The sequence below is a fragment of the Hemiscyllium ocellatum genome, chromosome 13 (genome assembly GCF_020745735.1).
Source record: "Hemiscyllium ocellatum isolate sHemOce1 chromosome 13, sHemOce1.pat.X.cur, whole genome shotgun sequence".
NCBI classification, from domain to species: domain Eukaryota; kingdom Metazoa; phylum Chordata; class Chondrichthyes; order Orectolobiformes; family Hemiscylliidae; genus Hemiscyllium; species Hemiscyllium ocellatum.
Window position 1 is genome coordinate 2,282,493 of NC_083413.1, and position 22,284 is coordinate 2,304,776.

A 22,284-nucleotide genomic window follows, 5' to 3' on the forward strand; every position below is an offset into this window, starting at 1 on the left:
CCTTCACTCTGAGGTTGTGCCCTCAGGTCCTAGTGTCTCCTATTAGTGGAAAAGTCTTCTCCTCATCCACTCAGTCTAGGCCCCTCAATATTCGGTAAGTTTCAGTCAGATCCATCCTCATCCTTCTAAACTCCTTCGTGTATGGACCAAGAACCCTTGACTGCTCTTCATATGACAAGCCCTTCCTGCCCGGGATCATTCTTGTGACCCCCCTCTGGCCTCCCTCCAACACCAGTGCAGATGTCCTCAGGTAAGAGGCCCACAGCTGCTCACAATATCCCAAATGTGGTCTGACCAGAGCCTTATACACTCTCAGCGGTACATCGCTGCTCTTGTATTCTAACCATCTTGAAATGAATGCTAACGTTGCATGTGCCTTCCTAACTGCCAACTGAACCTGCATGTTACCCTGAAGGGAATCCTGAACCCGGACTCCTAACTCCCTTTGTGCTTCAGATTTCTGAAGCCTTACCCCATGTAGAAAATAATCTACGCCTCTTCTTCCAATCAAAGTGAATAGCCTCACACTTGCTCACATTGTGTTCCATCTACCACTTTTTTGCCCACTCTCCGAGCTTGTTCAGGTCCTTCTGCAGCCTCCCCACATCCTCAACACCTACCTGTCCCTCCACCTCTCACTGTGTCCTCTGCAAACTCAGCAACAATGCCCTCAGTTCAGATTGTTAATGTGTCACATGAATAGTTGTGATCCCAACACCATCGCTGTAGACCTCCACAAGTCACCTGTTGCCATCCTGAAAGAGACCCCTTTATCCCCACTCTCTGCCTTCTGTCAATCAGCCAGTACCTTGTCCCTAACCCTTTGGGCTCTTATCTTATTTAACAGCCCCCTGAGAGGCTCATTGTCAAAGGGTTTCAATTGGACTATAGCTAGGAAGGCCCGTCCCACCTCAATGCCCCCCTTCTTCCTGCTCTTTCCTTTATTTCAAAAATATACTCGATTCATAACAATGACCTTTCTGTACACAGATACGAAAGCACCTCTGTATAGTCTTTGCAGATGGAAAAGAAACAAATGGTGGGCATCAGGGTTCACTAATGTCCTTTTGGGAAGGAAACGGCCATCCCGACCTGGTCTGGCCTGTGACTCCAGACCCACAGTAATGGGGTTGACTCTTAACTACCCTGTGATCAATTAGGGATGGGTAATAAATGCTGGTCTGGCCAGTGACACCCTTACCCCGTGAATCAATAAAAAACATTTGTACTTTGACATCACAAATTCCAAGACACTTCCTACTCCTGCAGGATACTCCTTACAATCATTGAGACACTGAACGGCCCTCATTGTAGTTCAGCAGGAAGCCCTCAGAGAGTGGTCCTTGCCGACTGCCCCTTGGCAGCAGCTTTAGTGTGTCCCTCAGCATGTAATCCTGGACCTTGGAATGTGCCAGTCTGGAACACTCATTCAGGGCCAGCACCTTGCTCTGGAAGACCAACGGGTTGATGGTCCTCCAGCAGCAGTTGAGGTTGGTCTCGGTGTGTGTCCTGGGAACAGTCCGTAGAGCACAGACTCCCGTGTCATGGAGCTGCTCGGGACGAACCTCAACACAACCCACTGCATCTTCCTCCAGACCCCCTTTACAAAGGCACATTCCAGCAGGAGATATGTGACAGTCTGTATCCCCTCCCCCTCCCCCTCCCCACTCTGAGGGCAGCGTGCACAGACGCTGAGTGTATAGGAAGGGTCTCACAGGGAGTCCCCTTCTCACCACCAGCCCAGCGATGTCCTGGAGCTTGTTGGAACATTCTGGCAATGAGGAATTCTGCCAAATGGCTTTGACCGTCTGCTCAGAGAACAATCCGACAGGATTCTCCCTCTCCTTTTCCCACAGGGTCTCGAGGACGCTACATGCTGACCACTTCCTGATGGACTAATGGGCAAAGGGGTTTCTCTTTGCAAATGTCTTCACAAAGGACAGGTGGTATGAAACAGTCCAACTACTTGGATTATTCCACGGCAGTGAGGCCCGTCCCATCCTTCGCAACACCAGGGACAGGTAGAAACTCAGTCTGTAGTGAGAGGTGGTGTTTGTGGACTGAGGGTCATTGCCCACCTTGATGCAGCTGCAGGGAAAGGTGCCATCAGGGTGAGGGCGATGGTGGGCGATGGTGGGCGATGGTAGGCGATGGTGGGTTGCCCTCTGCCTTTTACCTATAAGACAATCACAAGATAGGAATGAGTGGACGAGCTCTGCATATCCCTGCCCATGGGTAGACCTTAGCTCCATGTTATTTCATCAAAATATACAGAGATGGCAAAAAAAATGCAATGCTAGGCTTTTTGCAGAATGTTTGGGTAGATTTTTAATTTATCACCAAAGGGCATAGGAAATGTAGATCAGGAATAAAAGACTGATGAGGATACAATTAGGGTCAGTCAAGGACAGTCGTGGGAAGTTGTGCATTGAGTGCGAAGAGATAGGAGAGGTGCTAAATGAATATTTTTCATCAGTATTCACACAGGAAAAAGACAACGTTGTCAAGGAGAATACTGAGATAAAGGCTACCGGACTAGATGGGATTGAGGTTCATAGGGAGATGGTGTTAGCAATTCTGGAATGGGTGAAAATAGATAAGACCCCTGGGCCAGATGGGATTTATCCTCGGATTCTCTGGGAAGTCAGGATGAGATTGCAGAGCCTTTGGATTTGATCTTTACATCTTCCTGGTCTACAGGAATAGTACCAGAAGACTGGAGGATAGCAAATGTGGTTCCCTTTTTCAAGAAGGGGAGTAGAGACAACCCTGGTAACTATAGGCCAGTGAGCCTCACTTCGGTCGTGGGTAAAGTATTGGAAAAGGTTATAAGAGATAAGATTATAATCATCTAGAAAGGAATAAGTTGATTAGGGACAGTCAACATGGTTTTGTGAAGGGTAGGTAGTGCCTCACAAACCCTATTGAGTTCATTGAGAAGGTGACCAAACAGGTGGATGTGGGTAAAGTGGTTGATGTGGTGTATATGGATTTCAGTTCAGGAGTTTCAGTAAGGCCTACCCCATGGTGGGCTACTGCACAAAATGCAGAGGAATGGGATTGAGGGTGATTTAGCGGTTTTCATCAGAAATTAGCTAGCTGAAAGAAGACAGAGGGTGGTGGTTGATGGGAAATGTTCATCCTGGAGTTCAGTTACTAGTGGGGTACGGCAAGGACCTGTTTTGGAGCCACTGCTGTTTGTCATTTGTATAAATAATTCGGATGAGGGCGTAGAAGGATAGGTTAGTAAATTTGTGGATGGCACCAAGGTAGGCAGAGTTGTGGACAGTGCTGAACGATGTTGCAGGTTACAGAGGAGCATAGATAAGCTGCAAAGCTGGGCTGAGAGGTAACAAATGGAGTTTAATACAGACAGGTATGAGGTGATTCGCTTTGGAAGGATGGTGAGATTCTTGGTAGTGTAGCTGAGCAGAGAGATCTTGGTGTCTATGTGCATAGCTCCCTGAAAGTTGTCACCCAGATTGATAAGGTTGTTAAGAAGGCATACAGTGTATTAGCTTTTATTGGTAGAGGGATTGAGTTTTGGAGCCATGAGGTTATGCTACAGCTGTACAAAACTGTGATGAGGCTGCACTTGGAGAATTGTGTACAGTTCTGGTCACTGCACTATAGGAAGGATGTGGAAGCTTTGGAAAGGGTTCAGAGATTTACCAGGATGTTGCCTGGTACGGAGGGAAGGTCTTATGGAAAAAGACTGAGGGACTTGAGGTTGTTTTCATTAGAGAGAAGAAGGTTAAGAGGTGACTTAATTGAGAGATATAAGATAATCAGAGGGTTCGATATGTTAATGAGGCTCAGGGCATAGCAGCAAGTCAGTTGTGGAGAGCACAGAGAAATGTTACACAGTGTAAGAGCAATTATCAGGATGGGGCTGTGCTGATTTGATTGGATTCTCTGTGAGTAAATGCAGTGTCATCCATCTCCATCTATTTCCCTGCTCTTCGCTGCCCAGCTGGTTTCCATGACGAACAGTACTGTCAGCATTTAGAAGAGCCCCCACCAGTTTCTCCAAGAAATATTTCCAGATGTGCTCCATTTGTGGGGCTTCTATATCCCCCTGAAATGTTCAGGGTCTGGGGTTGACAAGTGGAAAGAGGATGAGAAGAGCTGCCCAGGATGGGTCTGAACATAATCCTGTTGCCGGTTTAGGATCTGTCCTTATTCTAGCAGCTGAGTGCCCACTGGCCGGATCTGAGTGTGTCTACGACTCGGCCAGAGAATGTGGTGTCTTGAAAAGGGCACCGTGGATCAATTCAGGCAAATGGTTTTGCTTTCGAGAGAACTTGTGTCTGCCTGCAGTGAAGGCAACATCTAACTTGAACTTTTACCCTATCAGGTTCTTCTGACTTCAGTAAACGTTACCAACACTCCCCATTCAGCAGTGCCCAGTTTTGATGATGTATTTATCATGACCTCAAACTGGTTTGACCAGACTCAGCATGACAATCTGCATGTAGCTAGCATTGGGATTTCTTGTGAGCTTCTGTCTGCTGGTGGCAGACACCTGCTGATTAGATTTGACATGTTTTTTATGGGCTGCATCGTGTGAGATTGATCTGTATGGAGCATGTGTTTGTCATGAAATGCTGCATGTATTTATCATCTGACCCACCCAATGGAATGCTGCCCTGTCACTGAGAGAACAGGGTTCTCATCTTTGTGCCTTCCTTTCAGAGAAATGAGAATGAAACGGTGGATCAGGTTAGTCATCGAGTGCTGCAGCATGCTGTCAGAGAGAAGCACGCATCACTGTTCATCCAAACCTTGGTTCAATAACCTTGTTAATAAAAACTGGCAATAATACTTCGAGGGAGCTACAGGGAGAGGCTGAACAGGCTGGGGCTGTTTTCCCTGGAGCGTCGGAGGCTGAGGGGTGACCTTACAGAGGTTTATAAAATCATGAGGGGCATGGATAGGGTAAATAGACAAAGTCTTTTCCCTGGGGTTGGGGAATCCAGAACTAGAGGGCATAGGTTTAGGGTGAGAGGGGAAAGGGACCTAAGGGGCAACTTTTTAATGCAGAGGGTGCTGTGTGTATGGAATGAGCTGCCAGAGGATGTGGTGGAGGCTGGTACAATTGCAACATTTAAAAGGCATCTGGATGGGTATATGAATAGGAAGGGTTTGGAGGGATATGGGCCGGGTGCTGGAGGTGGGACTAGATTAATTTGGGACATCTGGTCAGCATGGACGAGTTGGACCGAAGGGTCTATTTCCATGCTGTACATCTCAATGACTCTAATAAGCAATCATCGGGCCTTTGCCCCATTAGAATTTATTGATGAAGGGGATTCATTTCCCGTCCTGAATAAACACAGAATCCCCATAAGATCTGCTGTAATAGGTATGTTAATGAGCAGAGGTTCAAGGTCACCTCAGTTAACAGTGAATGCTTTTGTTTCATAGCAACTATCTGATGAATAAACAGAGAGTGAGCATTGGCCTGTCTCTGTTCTGCTGAACTGTACATGTTATTGATCTGAACGGCTGCTGCCACATGAGAAACAATCAGAAAGTCAAAGAAAATTAAATCTCTGAATCAAGCAGCAAGATTTATGTCTTTCTTCCCTCTTTTTAACCAGGCATTGTATCAGCAATGGTTCTATGGAGACAGCACAATACTCGAAATGATTGAGAAGAAGCGATGTCTGTGCAAAGAGATCAAGTCCCGGCAGAAGCCGGATAAAGGTCTTTGTAAACAGGACAGCATGCCCATCCTTCCCAGCTGGAGGAAAAACAGCATGACAAAGAACCTGAAACTGACAGCATCTCCCTGTCCCAAACAACAGAGTGTCCTGTGGGACACAGCCATCTGACAAAAGTCTCTGTGAAGCATGCTTCCCCCAAGGTTTCCACGTCTGACCATAACAGGCCCTCTCAAAGGGTCATTTCCGAGATGACCTTTCTGACCTTGACCATCCCCATCGGTTGACCCACCTGGACCTTTGATGAATTCTGCTTCAATGATTCAGTTGCCTTGAGAAGACCCTGGTTCACTGTGACTGGAGCCAACACGTCACATGGAAGAGGCTCAAAGAGCAGCAACACCGATGGCAGGAGCCCGCCTTGGGCTGCCTCTTGGGAATTGTTTAACACTGTAAGAATAATCATTAAACAGCTGCGCTGTTATGTGAATGGATTTTAATATAGAGTTAGTTTTATTGTCTACTTTCGAGAAATTGCAATCAATCATTGTAAGGAATGGAAGGAGCTGGGTGGTTAGGGGCGGCTCTATTCCACAGCACCCCCAGGAGAAACTCCCCCTCTGTGTGGGGGCTATGTGTAACAAACACACCTCTTTATCAACAGACCGTCAGTGCTGCAGGCCTAGGAAACACTCAAGGCATCTTTTGGCCGACTCAAACACTTTGTTCTACAAGCACTTTTCTAATCAGTCTCTAAAACAAGGGAAGAAGCCAGTCACTCTGCAGGGGATATAGAAATTCACATCAGTGGTTGTTGATGTATTTGAACAGGGTCCCGTTCTGCCCTGCAGACTTCCCTTCAAGGTGACCACTTACTTTCCTATGCAAATGCCAGTAAAGTTTGGTGGTCTATATCAGCACTGTCACAGCCCAGGCCCACTCCAGCCCTTCTGGCCCCATGTCAGCTGTAGCTATTGACTGGGCACTTTTAAAAAGAAAAATTATCAACGCTCAGAGCATTAGGGATCAAATTCTTAGAAGACCAAACTGTCAGGATGAGATTTTTGGTGTTTATAACTCCATAAAGTGATGTAGGAGAGACTTTTCAGATCTGCACCCAAGTATATTGGATCACCTGGGCCCAAGGAGCATAAGCCCTTCATCATTCCTGATGAAGGGCTTATGCTCGAAACGTCGAATTCTCTATTCCTGAGATGCTGCCTGGCCTGCTGTGCTTTGACCAGCAACACATTTGCAGCTGTGATCTCCAGCATCTGCAGACCTCACTTTTTACCCAAGGAAATATTGGGCAATTATATAGCTCCCCCCTGTAATGGACCCCATGTGGGTCAATTCTCCCTCAGGGGTACACTACAATCCAGCTGGTATGGAACTCGGGCTCTCCTCACGCAATTGGTTCAAATACCAGAAAATCTCTCCTTGGTTTGGACAGAATCTGTGCAATGTAATTTCAATAGAGGCTGTTAGCTCCAAACCTATTGAAAAGTAATTGAAGGCTTTTAAAAATTTTCTACTATTGTGTATGATTGACCTATGATATATCTATATATAATATATATATATATACAGACAAATTCTGATGTTATTGTCTTGTATTCACTTCTTGATTTTTAATTGTATATTTAAATAATAGTGTGAACTTTATATTATTTTTGTGTAAATCACACTGTGATTAAAAAAGAGAGAAAGCACAGTTAAGGCACAACGAATGATCACAGTCAGTGCACGCATCCCACACTGATGGTTAGGTACCTGCTGGTAACCATCGTTCACACAGTGAATACTGATCAAGGTGCTGATACCAATACAGGCCACACCACTTAAATCTGAGAATGATTGGAGCGAAATCCCCAAAAGGAGATCTTTCTGATTCCAGCCAAAATCAGTATCAATGTGAGCTCCCAACGTCAAATGGAAGTGTACACCCAGCGATAGTCAATTCTTTATCATCCTGCATCCAACTAACACCCATGATATCATGAGTAACCAACAAAAACCAGAGGGTATTGATCCAAAATAAATCTGTATCGATGTCCAACATTTGTCACTGTCAGTGTACACACCCTGACATCAATCTGTGTACATACCTCACCGTCCGTCATTATCTGGAGCCAATAATGAGCATATTCCCATGCCGCAGCATCAGTCATTCCCAGGGATTGGGACGTTAGTGTGTACACATTCTGTATAATGATCAGGATCAATGTGTACACAATATCACTCCGAATAGCAAAACTCCGGATACGCACTAACTTGATGAAGATGTGTGTACCCATTCTAAAGCCAAAAGGGGGCAATACACAGGGTGAAACCTAACGATAGTCACCTCCACGTTAATTCGATTCAGTTTCTCGGAGGTGAGATGGCCCTCAGTGAGGGCAGGCACAGTGAAGGGACATGAGCTGACATTGCAGACAGAGAACATATCCCGAAACAGATCACACTCCATCCATTTATTCCAACATTCATCACGTTGAAGGCATTCACCTCAGAATCTAATCAGAGTTAAGACCAATAATCCTACACTGATCAAAATTGGTGCTAAACCCAGACACCGGCCACAGTCTGTTCCTGTGCACTGATCTTTATTTTCATAGGATGGCTGATCTTCCTGATCTTTTTTATTTCCCACACTCCCTAACTGCAGTACCGCTTATTTTTTTCCCCAGCACCCATGGGGTGTGTGTGCAGGTGTGAGACACAGTGAGAGACACAAGGTGCACGAATCTTTATTCAGTTTCCACCACCAGGAAGAAAGGAAACACCCAAGTGGCCTGTGACAAGCAATGCCCTTCACGTCAAAGGGCAATGCTGTGTGATCAAAACAGTGAAGGGGAGGGCAGGGACTAAATCAAAATAGAGTTGGAGGGGGAAATGAAGCACTCCACTCCCTGCGGCGCCCACCTCTCCCTGAACAACTCCAGGGTGTTGGTGGACACCACGTGCTCCTTCTCCAAGGACACCCGGGCTCTAACGTAACCGCGGAAGAGGGGCAGGCAGTCGGCCCTAATGACCCCCTCCACGGCCCGCTGTCTGGACCTGTTTATGGCCAGTTTGGCCAGGCCCAGGAGCAGACCCACGAGGAGGTCTTTGCACTGATCTTTACCGTAGCATAAACCTATCCATGATTGGCCAGCACTATCAGGTATTTGTCTCAGGTGGATCATCCATACACAGAACTAAAGCAACAGTAGAGATACTCACCTTCCATACTTCAAAAATATATCTGCATGATGCATCCAAACACAAACAGACACAGACATTAAAACAATAAAATTCCCAAAACCTCCTAGTCTGATCAACCCTGACCAACCCCTGTCTCATTGTCATTTTAATGATCATTTTCTCGGTTTTATTTTAGTGGAGGTTGTCCTTTCAGTAACTTCCCCAAAAGGACAGGGACTTGGGAAGAATGGAACTTTGTAATTTTGCTGTTTCTTGGGCAAAAAAAATGCAGAAAATCCCTCAGTGGACTCATTATTAGTCATTGTATAGGCAAGGACTGACTCAGTGCTGCAACACATGTCCATTCCAACTCAACTGTTTACAAACCTAACAATATTGAATGTTCTTTCCATTCCTCAGTGTTTCTTTTCAATGTTAATAACTGGAATCAGATCAAATCAGGATGCAACAGAGCAAGGATTCCTGGGAGCTAATGGAATGAATGGGTGTATGTTCATTAACTCACTGCCCTCAATAAACACAGAAATTTGATATGAAACATTTGTCTGATTTGTAATGATCTTTATTTTCAACATTTATGGGTGACTGTAGCTTAACAGATTAAGCTAACCTTCTGTCTCAGTGGTGCTGCCTGGTGTGTTGGACAGTGGTAGGACCTGCACATATATTCCCAAATCAGACCTCACAAAGTCGAATAGACAAGGGACTGCCTGGTGACCACACTGTCCCTTATCCGGCTATTTTCGCCATCAGAAACTATGGGGGTAGTCCTACTCAGCCTATTGTCTGATAAAGGGAACCTAATGTATCAATACCCAGCATCTGATCACTTTGAACAGAAAAAGAGAATATATTTTTAAAAAAAGAGGATGTCCCAGAATGCTGTCTTCACGAGTGTAAAACCCACACACACAGCAAAAGATAAAGTATTCAATGCGGTGAAGATTAGTGGGAAGCCAAAGGATTGGGAAACCTTTAAAAACCAGTAATAATGGGGAAGAAGGTAACATATGAAGGTAAGTTAGGGAGAACTATAAAAGGTGATTGCAGGAGGTTTTTTAAGGTATCTAAAAGAGAAGCAAGAGTGGATATTGGACCACTGCAAAATGAGGCTGGAGAAGTAGTAACAGGGAACAAAGAAATGGCAGAGGGGCTGAATCAGTATTTTGCATCAGTCTTCACAGGGGAAGACACCAGCAGCATATCAGAACTTCAAAAGAGTCAGAGGCAGAGATGGGAGCAGTGGCCATCTCTAAGGAGAAGTTTCTGGAGAAGCTGAAAGGGCTGAAGGTGGATAAATCACCTGGACCAGATGGACTACACCATAAAGATCTGAAGGAAATGGCTAAGCAGATTGTAGAGGCATTGGTGGTGATCTTTCAGGAAACACTGGAGTTGGGGCTGGGCAGGGTCCCAGAGGACTGGAAAATGTCTAATGTAACACATCTGTTTAATAAGGGAGGGAGGCTGAAAACAGGGAGCTATAGACCAGTTATCCTGACCTTGGACATTGGTAAGAGTATAGAGTTCATTATTAAGGATGAGATTGCAGAGTATTTGGAAGTGCAGGGTAAAATAGGGCTGAGTCAGCACGCTTTCATCAAGGGGAGGTCATCCCTGATAATACTATTAGAATTCTTTGAGGAGATAATGAGCAAGTTAGACAAAGGAAAACCAGTGGATGTGATCTATTTGGATTTCCAGAAGGCCATTGGCAAGGTGCTGCAGGAGGCTGCTAAATAAGATAAGAGCCCCTGGTGTTAGGGGCAAGGTACTGGCATGGATAGAGGATTGGCTGGCTGGCAGAAGGTAGAGAATGGAGATAAAGGGGTGTTTTACTGGATGGCAGCTGGTGGAGTTTACCAGGGGTCAGTGTTGGGACCACAACTATTCAAGTTTTCTGTTAATGATCTGGATGAAGGAACTGAGGACATCGTTGCTAAGTTTGCAGGTGGCACAAAGGTAGGAGTGGTGTGTAACATGCTGTTGATGAATACACATGTTCATCAGGATGGGCTGGTATATCAAACAAATCAGCTACACGTCTTAAAGGAAAGGGACTGTCAGTTCATCAACACTCGTCCTCAGGAAGAGACACTGGACTCAAAACATTAACTCTGTTTCTCTATCCACAGATGCTACCAGACCTGCTGAGTTTCTCCACCAATTTCTGTTTTTGTTTCAGATTTCCAGTATCTGCAGTTCTTTGTTTGATTGTTGTCAGTAGTGTTGCTTCATTTCACTCCTGTATTGTAACACTTTCTTTGTTTTAAACCACAAAATCTTGTGTCTTCATTTTTCTGGAAATAATAGTGATTCATGAGATCGTAACACAAGCAAGAATTTCACAATGTGGAGTTTATTGGAGATTTGGCCCATTAATATGTTGATATCTACATGAGACAGCGACCTAAAGACAGTCATTTAGAAAGTATTCGTGGGATGGATCTGAACGACAAATAAATAAATGGAGGATGGTTCAGCTGCTTCTTTGGTGACTTTCCCTCCATCATACAGACAGGGATAATATTTACCCGCACTCCTCAAATAATAAATTCGACAACATTCAGGGCCCAGCTGAAAACTGACAAACAACATGGACACTGTGCTGGGTAATGACTGCCTTCAGGATGAGAGAAGTATTGCCCTTTGATGCTCAGCAGCATTGCCATCACCGAATCACCTGCCATTAACATCCTGGCAGTTACCAGTCATCAGAAACTGAACTGCACCAGCCTTAGAAATGCTGTTTATACAGGAGCTGCTCAGAGACTAGGAGGTAAAAACACTGACTGCAGATGCTGGAAACCAGATTCTGGATTAGTGGTGCTGGAAGAGCACAGCAGTTCAGGCAGCATCCAACGAGCTGCTCGTTGGATGCTGCCTGAACTGCTGTGCTCTTCCAGCATCACTAATCCAGAAACTAGGAATACTGCAGCAAGTAACTCACTCCTGACTCCCCAAAGCCTGTCCACCATCTGCACAGCGGCATGGTGGCTCAGTGCTTAGCATTGCTGCCTCACAGCGCCAGGAACTCGGGTTCAATCCCTGCCTCAGGTGGCTGTCCATGTGGAATCTGTACATTCTCCCCGTGTCTGCACGGGTTTCCTCCCACAGTCCAAAGGTGTGCAGGTTAGGTGAATCGGCCGTGCTAAATTGCCCATAGTGTTAGGTGCATTAGCCAGAGGTAGATAGGGGATTGGATCTGGATGGATTACTCTGCGGAGGGTCAGTGCTGACTTGTTGGCCAAAGAGCCTGTTTCCATACTGTAGAAAGTTAAAAATCACAACCCCAGGCTGTGTGATTTTCAACTTTGTATCCTATTCCAACACCGGCATCTCCAAATCACCCATACTGTAGAGAAGTGAATCTAATCTCATCAAGGCCCAAGTCAGAAGTGTGATGGAATACTCTGCACTTGCCGAGGTGAGTGCAGCACCAACAACACTCAAGGAACCCAATACTATCCAGGACAAAGCAGTCTGCTAGCTTGGTACTGCATCCACCAACCTAAATATTCCTCACCTTCACTTCGTCCCCAACCAATGCACTATGGTTTCACTGTAGCAATCCCCAGTCCTTCAATAGAACTTCCCAGCCTCCACCCTCAGTCACCCAGAAGGACAGATGTTAGGGAACATGACGAACTCCAGATTCCCTTGCAAGCTACACTTCATTTTCACTGTCACTGGATCAAATTCCTGGAATTCACTCCCTAACAGTCGGGTGGGTGTACCCACAGCAGAGAGATTCAGAGCTTCAGAAAATTGTCCCACCATCACCATCTCAAGGACAATTAGGGATGAACAATAAATGCTGGTCACGTCAGTGTTAATCGCCTCTCATAAAAGAAGATCCCACCAAGGGGAAGGATACTGTGTCCTCACGACCTAGTGCCATAATTACAACTTAACTGGCTTTTCGTCATTTATATCAATGATATGGATGTGAACAAAGGAGGTATAGTTAGGAAATTTGCAGATGACACCACAACTGGAGGTATAGTGGACAGCAAAGAAGGTTACCTCAGAGTACAATGGGATCTTGATCAAATGAGCCAATGGGCCAACAAGTGGCAGATTGAGTTTAATTCAGATAAATGGGAGGTGCTGTATTTTGGAAAAGCAAATCTGGGCAGGATTTATACACTTAATGGTAAGGTCCTAGGGAGTGTTGCTGAACAAAGAGACCTTGGAGTGCAGATTCATAGCTCCTTGAAAGTGGAATCGCAGGTAGATAGGATAGTGAAGAAGGCGTCTGGTATGCTTTCCTTTATTGGTCAGAGTATTGAGTACAGGAGTTGGGAGGTCATGTTGCGGCTGTACAGGACATTGGTTAGGCCACTGTTGGAATATTGCATGCAGTTCTAGTCTCCTTCCTATCGGAAAGATGTTGTGCAACTTGAAAGAGTTCAAAAAAGATTTACGAGGACGTTACCAGGGTTGGAGGATTTGAGCTATAGGGAGAGGCTGAACAGGCTAGGGCTGTTTTCCCTGGAGCATCGGAGGCTGATGGGTGACCTTATAGAGGTTTATAAAATCATGAGGGGCATGGATAGGGTAAATAGACAAGGTATTTTCCCTGGTGTGGGGGAATCCAGAATTGGAGGGCATAGGTTTAGAGTGAGGGAGGGGGGGGAAGATATAAAAGAGACCTAAGGGGCAACTTTTTCACACAGAGAGTGGTACATGTATGGAATGAGCTGCCAGAGGATGTGGTGGGGGCTGGGATAATTGCAACATATAAGAGGCATTTGGATGGGTATATGGAAAGGAAGAGTTTGGATGGATATGGGCCGGTTGTTGGCAGGTGGGACTAAATTGGGTTGGGATATCTGGTTGGTATGGACAAGTTGGACCAAAGGGTCTGTTTCCGTGCTGTACATCTCTAAATCTCTATGACTCCCAATGTCCCAGGCTGATGTCTTCGTCAGTGATAAATAATTTGCTTTTAAAGATATGATGTCTTAAAATGCTGGTTCATTACAGCAACCTTTTAAAGGCTGTTTTGGTGAGGATTAGTAACAGTTTGACGATGATGATGTGTCCAATATTTAAGCAAACCAGATAGTTCCAAAATAAGGTGAAGATACATCTCGTTTATTTGCAAAAAACGTCAAGTAGAAAGAGTCCACATTGAAAGTATTCATTATGGTTTTCTTATCGATCTGTAATTACCAAAATGAGTTTCAGTTTTGCCAAGCCTCACTTGTTTCAAAGTTGGATTTCAAGTAAAAGACCGACCTTAATTGTTTAATTCAGCTGGGACTAACTTTCATACAAAGGCAGACACCGGGGGGGGATATTATAAAAAAACAGGAACCAAGGGAAAGTACGGTACAATTTGAGGAAGCAATGCTATGTTTGCTATGTTGTACAAGGATTGCAGAGGATCCGAGGAACACCCAGCTGGCACCAGTTCTATCCAGAAGGATCTGATTAAGTTTGTTAGTGGGAGGCAGTGCTCCATGCAACAGCTCAAAACCATATGCCCCTGACCACAATGTCAGTCTGTCCTGCCTCACTGTTTCTCTGGATGGCAGGAGTAAGATATTGATTTGGTTTTCATTTGAAAAGAAATTATACATATTCCTGATATGTTCCAGTTCTAGCTTATCTGCTAGCGCTGCTCTTATTATCAATTCCTGATTCTCTCATCATATTACAGTATTATTACTGTACAGAAGGAAGCCATTCAGCCTATCCTGCCCATACTGGCTGTACTAACTAATGCCAATCTCCTGCCTTTTCACTATGTACTGAGATAGTATAATTCTAGAACTGAGTCCATGCATGATAGGACAGCCAGGATATTACATGGTAAAGGTTGGGGTATCAATGCTCCTTCGACATTCAAAGTCTTTTGGAATACCGTTGTTTAAGTTGGCCCATGCAGCGTTACAACTAATTAGATATCGTTGCATCTATTTCAGAGAAACTTTGACAGATTTTCCATTCAAGTGACTCCACTCAACATCTTTTGTTACAAACCCTAGTTACGATATTTCATGTTATAAATGAGAATCTTGCTGGGGAATTCTGTTATGAAACTGCGCCCACCGAGAGGGGAGTTTTAAACTACAAAGGTAAGTCTGGATAGACTTTTAAAAAAGATCCCATAATGGGATGTAAGCATTGTAATCAAGTGTTTGTGGCTCACCCTCACTACCTTTGAGGTGATAGAGTGCTGTCTTCTTGAACTACTCCAGTCTGTCACAGTGCTGTTAGGGAAGGAATTCTAAGATTTTGACATAGTGACAGTGAATGTAGGGTGGTACGGTGGCTCAATGGTTAGCATTACTGCCTCACAGCATCAGGGACCTGGACCTGTGGAGGACTGTCTGTGTGGAGTTCGTACATTCTCCCCGTGTCTGCATGGGTTTCCTCCGGGTGCTCCGGTTTCCTCCCACAATCCAAAGCTTAGGTGGATTGGCCATGTTAAATTGTGCCATAGTATTCAGGGATGGGCAGGCTAGGTGGATTGGTCATGGGAAATGCAGGGTTACAGGGATTGGGCAGGTGAGTGGGTCTGGGATGGATGCTCTTTGGAGGTTCGGTGTGGACTCAATGGGCCAAATGGCCTTCTTCCAAACTGTCAGGTTCTAGGATTCTATAAACTTCCAAATCCCCATGCTGTGTGACATTGAGAAAGCATACACACGTTAGTATTCTGTGTATCGACTGCTCTTGTTCTTTGGGATGGTGGAGATCACAGGTTTGGAAGATGCTGTCAATGTTTTCTAAATGTGTTAGTGCAGTGAATCCTGTAGATGGTACACATTGATACCACTCCATATCCACTGGTGTGTCAAGTGAATGTTTAACATGGATGGATGGGTACACGGCAAACAGGCTGCTTTGTCCTAAATTGTTTTAAGATTGTAGATTGTTGTTGGAGCTGCCCTCATCCAGGCAGAATATCCCCACCTCTGACCACATGTTGGAGGGAAGGTCATTGATTGAGCAGCTGATGATGTTTGGGTCTTGGACAACAATTCGAAGGGACTTCTGCAGTGGTGTCCTCCAACAATACCAACCACGTACCAATCTGTAAATCCAATTAATGGAGCATTCTTTTCCCCTATTGACTCCATATCCCTGTATTCGACACCTTCCATATTCACATTGGGTAGTAATTGGCCAGGTTGGATTGTCCTGTGGTTTTTGGGCAGGATACACCTTGCAACATTGTCCCAGTGTTGTATGTGTCCTGGGAAAGCTGCTCTATGGCCATGTTGAGGTCTGAAACACCGATTGGTATATTGTCAGGGCCAAAAGTGTTTATGCTGTATTGGAGCTTCGGCCAATCGTGGAGTGAACTGAATTGACTCAAGACTGGCCTCTGGCTAGGATGGTTCACCAGGTGAGGGTTTGGTGCATTCAGGATGTAACTAACCCCGGATCCAAAGACCCATCTCACACAGCAACATGAGACGACCAATCCTACCCCAGACTTCCCCCTCCACCACCAGGCACCTGAATCTCCTCCTCCAAGCCTAGATTCACTCCTCCTTACCACAGAACCCTGGAGCTTCTTCCCAGACCTTGATCCCACCCACAGCCTACAATCATAAAAACAGAAAATAGGAGTAGGAAAAGGCCATTCAGCCCTCTGAACCCCGCTCCCCTATTCAGTACAAACATGGCTGATCATCCAACTCAGTCACTTACTCCTGCTTCCTTCCCATATCCTTTGAGCCCTTTCATCTTAGATAAACCTTTTTAACTACTTCCTGAAAACATTTAATCTTTTGGCTTTAGCCACTTTTCATAGCAGGCTCAACACTCTTTGGGTGAATTCATTGGGTGGCACAGTGGGCAGCACGGTGGCACAGTGGTTAGCACTGCTGCCTCACAGCGCCAGAGACCCGGGTTCAATTCCCACCTCAGGCAACTGACTGTGTAGAGTTTGCACATTCTCCCCGTGTCTGCGTGGGTTTCCTCCGGGTGCTCCAGTTTCCTCCCACAGTCCAAAGATGTGCGGGTCAGGTGAATTGGCCATGCTAAATTGCCTGTAGTGTTAGGTGAAGGGGTAAATGTAGGGGAGTGGATATAGGTGGGTTGCGCTTTGGCGAGTCAGTGATAGACCTGTTTCCAGGGCCTGTTTCCACACTGTCTCCTCATCAACCACAACCTCAACCAGCCCCAGCAAACCTCCAGTTGCCCACCTCAACTCTCTATCTTCCCCTAGGCCTTCATCCCTCCCTGGTGGTCTCCACAATACCATAAAGCCTTAGGCTTGCACCAGCTGATTGTCCTGCCAAACGTTCCTTATCAAATTATCACCCACCTACCCAAACTCTGAGCCACCCCCATGCCCACAGCCCATCTCCGTTTTTAATAAGGAGTCAGTCCCCCCACCTGCCATAGAGAAGGGGGCATTTTCTGTGGCAATGTCTTGACTAATGACAGGCAACTTGCCAATAATCCTGCACCCTTTCCTCAAACAGTCTAAAATGTTGCATTGTTTGAACTTTGGCATTCCTGTGAGTGACCAATGAAAAGCTTTAACAATGTTACCAACATCCTTCACAAAACCTCTATCGGTCAGCAGAGGTAGTAAAATTACCGAGTGTAAGAGAAAAGGAAGACGTGCATTTTCGTAGCAACATTAGAATGCTGACAGGTCTTTCTGAACCAATGAAATCCCTTTGTGCAGTCCATTCATTGCTGTGGGTTACCCATCCTACCCCCCTCCACTAGGCCCATAAACCCTGGACATTATGACACTTCACCTAATCATCCCTGTACCTTTTAAAGGATTGAGGTTTCCCACCTCAACTCCCCTCACAGGCCCCTCATTCCCAAACCCCACCACCTTCTCCGTGAAACAGCTTTCCTTAAGTTCACTTTCACCCTCCTGCCTTTCACCCTAAAATCGTGCCCCTTTGTTACTGACCCTTTTTGCCTTGAGGTGCGAAGGAGGAGAGAAGGACTTCTGGGAAGGCATATATTTGTGTGGTTGTGTTACCCAAAATACTACTCGGGTAGTGTCTCCCACCCATCCTCCTCCTCTAACCAAAAAAAAAGATTCTGTGCACCAGATTACCTTACCAAATGAGTTTATTTTTTATTTTTCAACGGTCTGTTTGGGAATGTAGAATAGTGGGAATGGAGGTTAGGGCAGTTGAATGTTCCTCCTGCAGAATGTGGGAGGTAAGGGTCACCACTAGTGTCCCTGCTGACTGTATCTGTGGGAAGTGCACCCAACTCCAGCTCCTCAAAAACCGCGTTAGGGAACTGGAGCTGGAGCTGGATGAACTTCAGATCATTTGGGAGGCAGAGGCTGTTATTAAGAGGAGTTACAGGGAAGTAGTCACTCCTAAAGGTACAAGAAAAAGGCAGATGGGTTATAGTCAGGGCATGGAAAGGGAACCGGCAGGCAGTGCAGGTTTCCCCTGTGGCCATTCCCCTCAACAATAAGTATACCGTTTTGGATACTGTTGGGGGGGGACGACTTACCAGGGGAAGGCAGTGGGGCACAGGGCTCTGGTACAGAGTGTGTCCCTGCTGCTCAGAAGGGAAGGGGGAAGAGGAGCAGAGCAGTAGTCATTGGGGACTCCATAGTTAGGGGGACAGATAGAAGGTTCTGTGGGGACGAGAGAGATTCACGGTTGGTGTGTTGCCTCCCAGGTGTCAGGGTTCGTGATGTCTCTGTGTTTTTGGGATCCTTAAGGGGGAAGGGGGAGCAGCCCCAAGTCATGGTCCACATTGGCACCAATGACATAGGAAGGAAGAGAGATGGGGTTTTAAGTCAGATATTCAGGGAGCTAGGATGGAAGCTTAGAGAGAGGATGAACAGAGTTGTTGTCTCTGGTTTGTTGCCCGTACCACGTGCTGGTGAGGTGAGGAATAGGGAGAGAGAGGAGTTGAACACATGGCTACAGGGATGCTGCAGGAGGGAGGTTTTTGGATTCCTGGATAATTGGGGCTCATTCTGGGGTAGGTGGGACCTCTACAAACATCATCCGAACCAGAGGGGTACTAATAGCCCTGGAGGGGATTTGCTAAGGCTAAGGCTATTGGGGTGGGTTTAAACTAACCCAGCAGGGGGATGGGAACCAAAATTGTAGTTCGAATATAGAAAAAGGTTGAGAGTAGGGAGGTCTGAACTCAAGTTTCAGGGACGCAAGATGGCACTGGCAAGCAAGAAGTTGGTTTGAAGTGTGTCTACTTCAACGCCAGGAGCATCCAGAATAAGGTGGGTGACCTTGCAGCATGGGTTGGTACCTGGGGCTTCGATGTTGTGGCCATTTCGGAGACATGGATAGAGCAGGGGCAGGAATGGTTGTTGCGGGTTCCAGGATTTAGATGTTTCAGTAAGAACAGAGAAAATGGTAAAAGAGGGGGAGGTGTGGCATTGTTGGTCAAGGACAGTATTACAGTTGCAGAAAGGATGTTTGGCAACTCGTCAACTGAGGTAGTATGGGCTGGAGTTAGAAACAGGAAAGGAGAGGTCACCCTGTTGGGAGTTTTCTATAGGCCTCCGAATAGTCCCAGAGATGTAGAAGAAAGGATAACAAAGATGATCCTGGACAGGAGTGAGAGTGACAGTGTAGTTGTCATGGGGGACTTCAACTTTCCAAATGTTGACTGGGAACACTATAGTACGAGTACTATAGATGGGTCAGTTTTTGTCCAGTGTGTGCAGGAGGGCTTCCTGACACAGTATGTAGACAGGCCAACAAGGGGCGAAGCCACATTGGATTTGGTACTGGGTAATGAGCCCAGCCAGGTGTTAGACTTGGAAGTAGGTGAGCACTTTGGTGATAGCAATCACAATTCTATTATGTTTACTTTAGTGATAGAAAGGGTTAGGTGTATCCCACTGGGCAAGAGTTACAGCTGGGGGAAAGGCAATTACGATGCGAGTAGGCAAGATTTAGGAAGCATAGGATGGGGAAGGAAACTGCAGGGAATGGGCACATTAGAAATGTGGAGCTTATTCAAGGAAAAGCTCCTGAGTGTCCTAGATAAGTATGTACCTGTCAGACAGGCAGGAAGCTGTAGAGCGTGGGAGCCATTGTTTACAAAGGAAGTGGAATCTCTGGTCAAGAGGAAGAAGAAGGTTTATGTTAGGATGAGATGTGAAGGCTCAGTTAGGGCACTTGAGGGTTACAAGGTAGCCAGGAAAGACCTAAAGAGAGCTCAGAAGAGCCAGGAGGAGACATGAGAAGTTGTTGGCAGATAGGATCAGGGTAAACCCTTATTCTTTAAATACCTATAGAAAGCATTAAAGAATGACGAGAGTAAGATTAGGGCCAATCAAGGATAGTAGTGGGAAGTTGTGTGTGGATCAGAAGAGATAGGGGAAGGAATAAATGAATATTTTTCAACAGTACTCACTCTAGAAAACGACAATGTTGTCGAGGAGAATACTGAAATACAAGCTACTAGACTAGGTGGGATTGAGGTTCACAAGGAAGAGGTATTAGAAATACTGCAGAGTGTGAAAATAGATAAGTCCCCTGGGCCGGATGGGATTTATCCTAGGATCCTCTGGGAAGACAGGGAGGAGATTGCCGAGCCTTTGGCATTGATCTTTAAATCGTCATTGTCTACAGGAATAGTGCCAGAAGACTGGAGGCCAGTAAATGTGGTTCCCTTGTTCAAGAAGGGGAGTAGAGATAATCCTGGTAATTATAGACCAGTGAGCCTTACTTCAGTTGTTGGTAAAGTGTTGGAAAAGTTTATAACAGATAGGAATTATCATCAAGAAAAGAATAATTTGATTAGGGATAGTCAGCACGGTTTTGTGAAGGATAGGTCGTGCCTCACAAACCTTATTGAGTTCTTTGAGAAGGTGACCAAACAGGTAGATGAGAGTAAACCGGTTGATGTGGTGTATATGGATTTCAGCAAGGCGTTCGATAAGGTTCCCCACAGCAGGCTATTGTACAAAATGCAGAGGAATGGGATTGTGGGAGATATAGCAGTTTGGATCAGTAATTGGCTTGCTGAAAGAAGACAGAGGGTGGTGGTTGATGGGAAATGTTTATCCTGGAGTCCAGTTACCAATGGTGTACTGCAAGGGTCGGTGTTGGGTCCACTGCTGTTCGTCATTTTTACCTGGACGAGGGCGTAGAAAGATGGGTTAGTAAATTTGCAGATGACACTAAAGTCGGTGGAGTTGTGGATAGTGTCAAAGGATGTTGTAGGTTACAGAGAGACATAGATAGGATGCAGAGCTGGGCTGAGACGTGGCAAATGGAGTTTAATGTGGACAAGTGTGAGGTGATTCACTTTGGTCGGAGTAACCGGAATGCAAAGTACTGGGTTAATGGTAAGATTCTTGGTAGTGTAGATGAACAGAGAGATCTCGGTGTCCATGTACACAGATCCTTGAAAGTTGCCACCCAGATTGACAGGGTTGTTAAGAAGGCATACAGTGTTTTGACCTTTGTAATAGAGGGATCAAGTTCTGGAACCATGAGGTTATGCTGCAGCTGTACAAAGCTCTGGTACAGCCACACTTGGAGTATTGTGTACACTTCTGGTCACCGCATTATAAAAAGGATGTGGAAGCTTTGGAAAGGGTGCAGAAGAGAGTTACTAGGATGTTGCCTGGGATGGAGGGAAGGTCTTACAGGAAAGGCTGAGAGCCTTGAGGCTGTTCTCATTAGAGAGAAGAAGGTTGAGAGGTGACTTAATAGAGACATACAAGATAATCAGAGGGTTAGATAGGGTGGACAGGGAGAGCCTTTTTCCAAGTATGGGAACGGCAAACACGAGGGAACAACTTTAAATTGAGGGGAGATAGGTATAAGACAGATGTCAGAGGTAGTTTCTTTACTCAGAGAGTAGTAAGGGTATGGAATGCTTTGCCTGCAACGGTAGTAGATTCGCCAACTTTAAGTACTTTTAAGTCATCATTGGTCAGGCATATAGATGTACATGGAATAGTGTAGGTGGGTTGGGCTTCAGATTGGTATGACAGGTTAGCGCAACATTGAGGGCCGAAGGGCCTGTACTGCGCTGTAATGTTCTACGTTCTTTAACCAAGGGAACCAGCTGCTGTCTAATCGCTCTATCCATTTCCCTCATTATCCTGTCCTCCTCTGTCAGGACTCCTCTCTGCTCGAAAGAAATCAGCCCAAGCTGACATCGCCTCACTTCATCATGGAATCACTGCATCCCAGACAGTATCCTGGTGAGTCTCCTCTGCACCCCCTCCAGTGCAATCACCCCCTTCCCATAATGTCAGGACCAGACCTGCGCACACTGCTCCAGCTGGAGCCTACCCCAAGCTCCAACAGAACCTCCCTGCTTCACTGCTAAAGGCAGGTGTCCTGTCTGCCTTGCTAACTTCCCTGTTAACCTGTCCTACCGGTTAATCTAATGGAATCCTACGGGATGTAACTGTTGGTGTTGTTGGGGGGTGCCCGTGGATGAGGTTTATTTGAACTTTCAG

The 22,284-nt window shown here is 45.8% G+C and overlaps 1 protein-coding gene across 1 annotated transcript in view; it reads left to right on the top strand.

The window, feature by feature from the left end:
- The window catches only part of nyap2a (neuronal tyrosine-phosphorylated phosphoinositide-3-kinase adaptor 2a), a 387,416-nt gene extending 381,579 nt beyond the window's left edge, over positions 1-5,837 (top strand). The window contains exon 7 of the mRNA XM_060833977.1: positions 5,616-5,837. Within this exon, the coding sequence (XP_060689960.1) occupies positions 5,616-5,837 (222 nt within the window). The remainder of the gene's footprint in view (positions 1-5,615) is intronic.
- The last annotated feature ends 16,447 nt before the right edge of the window (positions 5,838-22,284 follow it).